The sequence below is a fragment of the Camelina sativa genome, chromosome 4, assembly GCF_030686135.1.
Source record: "Camelina sativa cultivar CO46 ecotype springtype chromosome 4, ASM3068613v1".
NCBI classification, from domain to species: Eukaryota; Viridiplantae; Streptophyta; class Magnoliopsida; order Brassicales; family Brassicaceae; genus Camelina; species Camelina sativa.
This window is the reverse complement of record NC_141883.1, coordinates 24,626,341-24,636,723: the sequence shown is the minus strand read 5'-3', so window position 1 is coordinate 24,636,723 and position 10,383 is coordinate 24,626,341. Positions and strand designations below refer to the sequence as shown.

Here is a 10,383-nt window from a genome sequence, read left to right as displayed (position 1 = left end):
GTTTTTTTCTAATTATAAATAGTAAATGTATGTGTTTCCTAATTATGTTTGAAAAATATATCTTTGCCAAATATCTCTATTTATAATTAGCTTCAAATATATGGTTTTAAAAGTTTAGGGGGGGTGGGGGCCTGGGTGGGTGTAATCATTATCATTGGCGGCCACGAAGATGGCTCTTACGTGTTCGTTAAGTCGAATGCAGAAGAATTATTGAAAACGTGATACACGAAACAAAACAGTACGTACTACTAAAGTTTTGTTTTTATATGATCATCCTTCTCTAACGCACAGTATCAGGTTAGTCCGTTCATAATTACTGAATTTGCTTTAATATACTGTATGTCCATTGTTGTTAGTCTAGCTTAACTTGACACTTTTCGTTTGATTTTGTAAAAGTAAACAGAACACTAAATATATCTGTGGTACGTACATTAAGTAGAGAGAATATACGAAAAAATAAACCTTTATTTTCCCACCTATACTAATAAACAGGTCCAATTTGCTCTCTTTTGTTTTGCCATGCAAGGGTTTATGTATATTTCCAATTTAATGAACCAAATACAAATGCTGGGAAGTGCTAAGGATGACAAGACAAGGAAAGAAGCTCTCAAAGGCGCTTGCTGCTCTTTCTAAATCAGGCAATTCTTGTTTTAAACATGTTCTTTTGTGATTCTTCTACTTCTGCATTTTCCATCGATTTCATTGGATATAAAAACCTCAGGATTGTTAACTCTTTTAATCTTCTTGAGCATGCTTAATTCCAAATGCTTCTGGATTTTCAACTCTCCTTGATTCCAGATGAAGCTGCCAAGTTCCTGGACTCTAATGGAGCACTCTCTATTGTCAAATCGACTCCACAGATTCCTTGGAAGATTCAGTCATTTCAGCATACAAGTCAAACATACTTGAGAAGCTAGATGAGAAAAACCTCGCTGTCTCTCCCAACTGAGATATTCTAAGAAAACTGGGATAGTTCAAGATTCATAAGTCTAGGTATCTCCATAGACCATAGTGGTAAGCTTTTGAAGAACTGTATCCTTTTGTCTTCATTTTTTCCATCTTATAGAACTCTTCATTTTTCTTTTGTTCTGGATGAAAAGAATAATGCATAGTCTGATTCAGATAAATCAGAGCTTCAATTCTCAATACTCAATAATGTCTGATTCATTTGTTCTTTGTTCGTTCATAATGGTATGCAAGAAGATACGTTTTAAAGAATTGTAACAATTTTATCTTTTCCTGATTCAAGTAGCAACAAATATTGCACTTCCTATAGCTATTACATTGCAGCATTTTCTGACAAAACCTATTTCACAAAAAAATATAAACATAAATGCTAGGAAAAGAAAGGGAAAGCTAATGATTTTACATAGCAAAACTTTTTCCAACGATTAGTTTGCTGCAAGGCTGTATAAATTTGTCCAAATAGCAATAATGCTAGTAGCAACTGCAAGAACAAGCATTATCGCAGCTACGAGCTTCTCTCTTGAAGTCGATACACCATGTACATTCCTGCCGTTTCAAAATCAGAAAACAAGTTAAATAAGCATTTTGCAGGAAACTTCATCTAACAAAGGTTACATAGTAAAGATGACAGAGCTGATGTACCTTAGAACCATGGCGGCTGGAAATATAAATCCTATTGAAACAGTGGTGGTTGATCCCAAGAACTGAAAGAAGTACCAAATGTCCGGCACAGCGATTGCAGACAAGAAACAACAAATCAGGAGAGCTAGAGTGAGTCCGACGAATCTTTTTGAGTCATTTGCTAAGGAAGGCTTCTTGGGGAACAAGAGTTCATCGAGATTTGCTCTCAATGAGAAGTTGATGAGAGGAAAGACAAGCATGAGGTGAAGCGCGTAGCTGAGTCTGACAACATCATTGAGAAGAGAACCAATGGAAGAACCAGAGCTCTGGTCAAAGTTCACTAGAACATCTGACATGGTTGCATCTCCAAACAGAAGATACCCGAAGAGTCCAGTGGCGAAGTAGATTGCAGCGCACAAGATGACAGAGAACTTAGTTGCTGGGATCACATGTAATGGATCTTTGAGCTCGAATCCAATTGGATGAACTGCATTATTATTCATCACAACACCAAACTCAGAAACAGGATAAAAAAAAACAGAGAAGCAATAACCGATTCGGTGTAAGAGGCATACCATTGAAATGAAACGTGAAGGCTGTTACTATAACAGGGGAAGCCGTAAAGAGTTTCCAAAACGATCCTCCATTGTTCAACTCTGGGAATAGTCTTGTGTTCTTCGTTTGCCCATTCACTAACGCCGAGATCGCCAGCACGGAGCTAATGACAACAAACAGAACCGCAAGAAGAAACGATACCGCAGAACTAAATGCTAGTCTTTCTACATAACCCATTTACAAAAAACAATCAACAATCTCATAAACACGATTAACTTCTAGGTTTTAAATCATAGAAACTTTACCAACACGTCTGCACAAGACCAATGGAAGCAAGACGAAGCAGTAGACAAACAACAAAGCGAAGATTCTCGTGTTCCACCAGCAAGAACCAAACCATTCTTGCAAAACTCCAACATGCTCAGATCCTCCATTTTCATTACCCGAAAGCACATCTCCTGAGAGAGAGAGAGAGTGAGAGAGAGTAGACACACACACACACACACAAATCCAAACTCAGCATATCTGTTGTTAAGCTCAAATAGTAGCAGAACTAAACCTCTACACCAAAGATAGATCCAGATGAGTCTTTACCTATAATAATGGAGATTACAATAATACAACCAAAAGTGGCAACCGTCGTAGCAACCTGTACAGCGACGGATCCTGTTTTGCCAAACGACTCTTTCATAACTCCGGCGTATGTAGTTGATCCTCCGGCAAGTGTTGATTTCATGAGAAAGCCAGCAGAAATTATGGAAAGCCAAGCTACGATCGTGATTATCGTAAACGCTGGGATGATTCCGAGAACCTTAAACGCCGCCGGCATTGACATTATTCCGGTTCCGATTATGCTCGTCGACAAGTTGAAAACGATGCCTGAGGTTGATGATCCATGCTTCTCAGACGAAGGCTCTTCTTGCTTAGGCAAGAGATGAGTTTCGATCTGTGGTGACATTCTTTTTTTTTAACTAACCAACCGCCGGAGAAACTTAAAAAACTTTGCCGGCGGGAAGAAGAAGCCTCTTTATTTTTTTGGGTTGTTGTGCGAGGAAACGGCTTTATATAGCCCACACGGGTTAATAATGGAAAGTGATATTTGACCATCCGGAAACCTGACAGGCTGGTCTAATTTATTTATTTCCTACAAAAGTCCCACGCAATGTGTGAGTAAAATAAAAATAATAAAATATGTTAGTTATTTTAAAATACATTCGATATTAATATTAATATTGTAATTAAGATATATTAACTGTAAACTAAAAATCTATTAAATTTTATGAATTATTATCTAGAATTTAAGATTTTTATATTAAAACTTTATCAAATAGATCATAAGAAATAAAATACAATATTGATAGAGTAATTGGAAACTGAAAATCTATTAAATTTTATAAATTATTATTTAGAATTTAGAATTTTTATATTAAAATTTTATTAAATGGATCAAAAGAAATAAAGTACGCATTCTAAAAAATATTTACTAATTTCAAGACATTGAACAAAAAGAAGAAACGAATGGTAAAGAAGATACAAAATACTTTGTGTCTCTTCTAAAAGTGAGAATGTATCATGTGCTTTAGACTTTTTTCATCTAGCCTTTTCACAGATGTCTAAAATTTTTAATATACATATTTGTTTCTAAACCTACAAAAGTCACATAAATAAGAAAAAAATATAAGATATTTTAGTTAAACAAACAGTGATATTACAAAATTTATAAATTTATGTGAGAGGTAGAATATGATGAAGAATTTGTCATCCTATTTATAGAGAAATTTGAGGTTTTTAGTTTTTTTTAGTTTTATTTTTGTCAAAGGAGCTATCTATGGTTACATTTCAAAGAGTAAATATGCCATAGATTTTCTTTGTGTTTTTTTTTCCTTACTTTTTGTAAAACATAAATTGTATGGAATTAATACATTAAAGTGTATTAAGATGTTGAAAGTTTTTTAAATTTTTTTTGTCAAACATCATGGGAGTTGCATTTTAAAGAATTAATATGCAATAAATTGTGATAATTATTATTATTAAAGAAAAACAAAATTTAATTATTGTTTAATATCTTGAAATTATTTAAGAATAAATGTTTCTTTTGTTTTAAAATTCTAAAAAAAAATATTTTATTCTTGAATCATTAAAAATTATTGAAAATTACAATGTTATGGTAATTATATACAATATTGATAAATGATGCCTCATTAGTAATATATTTACTTACAAAATATGTTGTTCAATAAAACATAAATTGTATTGCAATTAATACATTAAAGTGTATTAAAATGTTGAGGGGTTTTTTTTTGACATCAATAAGTCTTTTTTTCCTGGCAAACATTATGGCAGTTACATTTTAAAGAATTAATACATATATAATAAATTGTGATATGATTATAATAAATAATAAATAAAATCTCATATTGTTTTATATCTTGAAATTAATATCATATTTTTTAAAATCTTCAAGATGGATATTATTATTAATATGAGAGTTACAAAATATGTGATAGAATATGAAATTTACTAAAATATGTGAGAAGGTTCACCAAAAATACATTTATTAGTTGTTTTAAGTATTAATTTTTTTAGTTAATATAACTAAAAATATATGATAGAAATTTCAACCAAGTAAAATTAATATATGAGAGTTACAATATATGTGATAGAATATGATATTTAATAAAATATGTGAGAAGGTTCATAAATAAATTCATTTATTATTTTTTCAAATATAAATAGTTACTATAACTAATAATATATATGATATGAGTTGCAATCTAAACAAATTATATATATATATATATATATATATTCTTTTCTTTCTTTAAAAGACATATACTTTAGTTATTTCTCTCATATATATATTAAATATTTATAAATTGTATATATTTAAATATACTTTAGTTTGTTTTAATTAGAATCAAATTGCTAAATAATGTAATAATCATATCATGTTAATTATTTTTATTAAAGTTTATAAATAAAAGAGAAAATCATCATTTTGGATAATATGCTACACAAATAAAAGAATAAATTGAACATATTATAATGTATAATAGCAAATTTATATATTGTCTTAAATATAAATAATTTAATGTATTTCATATAAAGTTAATTGAAAAAATACACTTAAAATATTAAAGAGAAAATGATATATATCCCAAAAAGAAAATGACACATAGCAACATTTTAGAATTTGTCAAAAAAGAATCTTACTTTTATTATATAAAATATGTCAGTGAAAGGATCACCAAAAATGGTCTTCCGTCACGTTTTTGAAAAACGTATAAACTATAACCATAACACTAAAATAAGAAAACTACACCTAAAATTTTCTTATTTAATAAACAAAACCATAGAACTATAGAACAAATACGAAATAAATATAATTGGTAACTCGAATCAATGTGCCACTTGAACCTCTTAAGAATGCATCTAGACCCTACAGTCCATCATATTTTTTATGGTTAATTCCAATCCTTCGAACCAATTATGAGGATTCTGAATTGGAATTATCAAGGGGTAGAGAATACCCCTACAGTTCGACATTTACGGGAAATATGTGGTCGGTATTTTCCTGAAATAACATTCCTCTGTGAGACAAAAAAGAAAAGAAGTTATTTAGAGAATGTTGTAGGTCATCTCGGTTACTAGCATTAATGTGGAAGGATTCGGTCAAGATTTAGGTGCTTCAGTCCGACAAAAGATTAATTGATGCTCTGGTTCAATGGCAAAATAAGGAATTCTTTCTTGTATCTATGGAGACCCTGTTCAAAGTGAAAGAGGCTTATTCTGGGAGAGGCTCACAAGAGTAGGCATGGGTAGAGAGGGTTCATGGCTGCTAACCGGGGACTTCAATGAATTAGTCAACCCGCAGGAGAAAATTGGAGGAGCAAGGAGATCAGATGCCAGCTGCAGGGAGTTTAGGCAAATGCTTCATTCTTGTGGACTCTGGGAGGTGAAGCACTTAGGATACAAATTCTCTTGGTACGGTAATCGTAATGATGAGCTTGTTCAGTGCAGACTAGATATGACTGTCGCCAATCAGGAATGGATGGAGATATTCCCGCAAGCACAAGCAACCTACCTTCGCAAGATTTGCTCAGATCATAGTCCGCTTTTAAATATCTTGATAGATGGTGGAGAGATCCGTCGAGCTCATTTCAGATATGACAAAAGGTGGGTGCAAAGGGAAGGCTCCTTGGGGTTGGTTACTGATTTTTGGAAAAATAAATCTACTGAGTGCGAAACCCCTCTTATGGAGCATATTGCAAACTGTCGTAAGGAGATCTCTCGTTGGAAAAGAATCAACAAACCTAGCTCGGCTGCGAGACTCCAAGACCTCCAAATCAAGCTGGATGCTGCAACTCGCCAAACCCCCTTTGATAAGAAGGATCTTTCAAGACTAAAAAAGGAGATAAATCAAGAGTATATCAAAGAGGAGCAATTCTGGCAAGATAAATGCAGATTCACTTGGCTCCAAAATGGAGACAAGAACACTAAGTTCTTCCATGCCGCAACAAAGAACAGAAGAGCCCAAAACCGAATTCACAAACTGTTTGATGAGGAAGGCAAAGAGTGGACATCAGATGCTCAAATGGGAAAAGTGGCGGAGGCTTATTTCAAGAAACTATTCTCGTCAGAGGATGTGGGCTATAAACTACAAGAATTTGATGAAATAAGTCCTATAGTCAATGACTTTATAAATGGGAAGCTGCTGGAACCAGTCTCTGATGAAGAAGTGAAGCAAGCTGCTTTCAGCATTAACCCCCACAAGTGCCCTGGCCCAGACGGTATGAACAGATTCTTTTATCAGCAATTCTGGGACAGCCTGGGTACTCATATCATCGACATGGTGAAATCTTTCTTCAATTCAGGTTGCATTGAGGAGGGGATGACCCTTACTAATGTATGTCTCATCCCCAAAACAATTAAAGCAGAGAAAATGACAGATTTCAGACCTATCAGTCTTTGTAACGTTGTTTACAAGATCATAGGGAAGCTGCTAGCATCTAGGCTGAAGAGAACGCTACCCAGTGTGATTTCAGAAATCCAAGCATCATTTGTAGAGGGTAGGCTTATAAGTGACAATATTCTGATTGCCCACAAACTGCTTCATGCACTCAACTCCAACAACAAATGCTCTGAGGAATTTATCGCCATAAAAACAGACATATCCAAAGCCTTTGATCGGGTTGAATGGGTTTTTTTGGAGCAAGCGATGAAAGTTCTGGGTTATGCGGATGAATGGATTAAATTGGTAATGGCATGTGTTAAGTCAGTTCGATACCAAATCTTAATCAATGGTGCAGCGTATGGTGAAATCACCCCAACTAGAGGATTAAGACAAGGAGACCCTCTCTCCCCGTATCTCTTTATTATTTATACTGAAATTATGGTGAAGATGCTTCAAAAGGCAGAAGAGAAGGGTCAAATCACGGGCCTGAAGGTTACATCGAAAGCTCCTCCAATCTCCCATATACTCTTTGCAGATGATAGCATGTTCTATTGCAAAGAAAAAGATGAAGAGTTGAATTAAATCATCAGAATCATTGAGGAGTATAGCTTAGCATCAGGTCAAATGGTGAACTACGAGAAGTCGTGTATCCACTTTGGTAAGAATGTTCCTCAAGATAGGCGGAGCATTATTAAACAACACCTGGGCATTGACACTGAAGGAGGGGAAGGTCTATATCTCGGTCTACCGGAATCTTTTGATGGATCAAAGATACAAATCCTCAACTTTTTGCAAGACAGACTGCACCTCAAAGTACATGGCTGGCAAAACAGGTTCCTCTCTCCTGGTGGTAAAGAGGTTCTCCTCAAAGCGGTTGCTCTCTGATGTGTCCGTATTTTATAGGTTTTAACCATAGTTTTAAGGTTTGTTTTGAGTCTTTTATTGAATCAAAGTGTGCTTTTAAAGTTTTTTTAGTCTTTTATGAGTTTGTACAGGTTTTAGGTTGCTTTTGAAGGAAACTGAGTGTTTTGGGGATGAAAACAAGCATATGGAGCCAATTTGGTGAAGACTGATCGAACTAGCAAGCAGATGGAGCAAACACAGAAAAAGCGTCCAGGATCGGCTGATCCACATTCAGATCGACAGATCCCGTACCCGACTCAAGTTTTCCTTTTTCGTTTTAAACCGACTTTTAGGGTTTTATTTTGATATTTAAGTTAGAGGCTCGGCCTCGAGAGACATAAGATTTATTTTCTGAGACTATTTTGTATTGAGAGTTGGGGAGAAGATCTCTAATCCTTCTTGACACTTTGGAGAAGATTTCTAAACCCTATTTTCTATTCTTTTGCAATTCAATTATGTTTTCTTCATCATTGATTTGCTGTTCTTTTATCTCCATGTCTGAGTAGTTTATCTATTGGGTTTCGGGTTTCAAAGGGGTTTATGATTCTCTAAACTTAGGTTGTTAGATTTGGGATTGATCTTATTGTTCTTCATCTATTGTTGTTCTTAATGCTTAAGCTAGATTGATCACCTAGATTAAGAACTTAGGTTTAATTCATCTAGGCATCAAAAGTGTTGTTGAGTTGCTTGAAAAGAACATAGGTGAGCAAGGTGATCCTTAGCCAATGAAAGTTGAAGTTAAGGCACCTTGTGAACAAAATCAAACTTGAACCTTTATTGCTTGCTTGGTTTGCTATGTCCAAACGACAGTTTAGGGTTTAGTGAATTCATTGCATAGATAGTTAACGCTGCGAAAGTAGGTTAGCTTTACAACTGTGATTTGAGTTCTAGAACGATGTTTAATGCATCCCCATCTTCCACCTTAGTCCGAGATTATATTCCCCATAGATTTCCTGTGCCCAATATTTCCTTTTTGTTTGATAACAACTTATTTACTTTCCGTTTTTGTTAAGATTACTTGTTTTACAAAACTTCCTCTTTTGTCTTAGCTATATTTAATCTTCAAAATTTCATAGTGCAATTGCTTGGTCTCTGTGGATTCGATCCTGAAGTGTTACAACGACACCACTAGATCGTGGTGGAGTACACATTGGGTTTAATTGACCTGTTGATCACTCTCGCTCTACCGACATACACAATGGCGTGTTTTAAACTTCCCAAGGCCACTTGTCAGCAGTTGGTTTCAATCATGGCAGAGTTCTGGTGGAAGAACAAGAATGAAGGAAGAGGTTTGCATTGGAAAGCTTGGGAGCATTTGAGCAAACCGAAATCAGAAGGAGGTCTAGGGTTTAAAGATATTGAAAATTTTAATATTGTGCTGTTGGGGAAACAACTATGGAGGATGATCACCAAACCGGACTCTCTAATGGCAAAAATCTACAAAAGTTGCTACTTCAGGAAGTCAGATCCCCTAAATGCTCCCTTAGGCTCTCGTCCATCTTATGCATGGAGAAGCATTCATGAAGCTCAAAGAATGATAAGGCAAGGAGTACGTGCTATAATTGGTGATGGTACGTCTCTTAATATCTGGCTTCATGGTTGGGTAGGTTCACAACCGGCTAAGCCAATCCAAACTCTCAGACACGTTCCCCAAGGGCTAGAACAGACTGTCTCTGATCTTCAAGTTGTTAGTGATCTGCTAAACGGTTGTGGAAGAGAATGGAAGCATAATCTCATCTCTACTATTTTATCCGAGGAAGATGCACGACAAGTCTTATCTTTAAAACCAGGGGGAAGATCTACAAAGGACAAATTCGCATGGGACTATAGTCGATCAGGTCACTACTCAGTTAAGTCCGGTTACTGGGTTATGTCAGAGATCATCACTAGCGGATCCGCAACAAAAGAGGTTCTCTAAACAAGCCTATCACCTTTATTTACGTAACTATGGAGAGCTGATGTTCCTCCCAAAGTTCGTCACTTTCTCTGGAAATGTATGTCCAACTGCTTGTCAGTTTCAGGCAATCTGGCACACAGGCACCTTGCGAGAGATGATTCATGCTGTCGTTGTCCCAACAGTGTAGAAACTGTCAATCATCTGCTCTTCCAATGGACTTTTGCGAGATTAACATGGGCTCTCTCTTCTTTCCATGCTCCCCCAGAGGGTGAATGGTCAGATTCCCTATACCAAAACCTCCACTATGTAATGAATATTAATGACTTTCACCCCCAGGGAACCTCAAATAGCTCAGGAATGATATGGATCCTCTGGAGACTATGGAAAAACAGGAACAACCTGGTCTTCCAAGAGAGGGAATTTACAGCTCAAGAGCTCATTTTGAAGGCAAAAGAAGATGAAGAGGAATGGAGGCTAAGAATACCAC

At 35.3% G+C, this 10,383-nt stretch overlaps 1 protein-coding gene across 1 annotated transcript; it reads right to left on the bottom strand.

Moving 5' to 3' along the window:
• Positions 1-1,208: 1,208 nt before the first annotated feature.
• On the bottom strand, positions 1,209-3,342 carry LOC104712278 (amino acid transporter AVT6C-like). Its single transcript, XM_010429135.2, has 5 exons — positions 2,737-3,342; positions 2,448-2,600; positions 2,163-2,366; positions 1,609-2,074; positions 1,209-1,512 (listed from the first exon to the last, which is right to left on the bottom strand). The coding sequence occupies exons 1-5, from the start codon at positions 3,098-3,100 to the stop codon at positions 1,392-1,394; spliced, it is 1,308 nt and encodes a 435-aa protein (XP_010427437.2). The 5' UTR covers positions 3,101-3,342; the 3' UTR covers positions 1,209-1,391.
• Positions 3,343-10,383: the final 7,041 nt, after the last annotated feature.

What these genes read in the sequence shown, in the direction of transcription:
- LOC104712278 (XM_010429135.2), bottom strand. Translation starts at nt 3,100, where the DNA reads ATGTCACCACAGATCGAAACTCATCTCTTGCCTAAGCAAGAAGAGCCT. An exon ending in CTTCACGTTTCATTTCAATG is followed by an intron (nt 2,075 to 2,162) that starts GTATGCCTCTTA and finishes ATAATAATGCAG; the next exon opens with TTCATCCAATTGGATTCGAG. An exon ending in CCAGCCGCCATGGTTCTAAG is followed by an intron (nt 1,513 to 1,608) that starts GTACATCAGCTC and finishes TTGAAACGGCAG; the next exon opens with GAATGTACATGGTGTATCGA.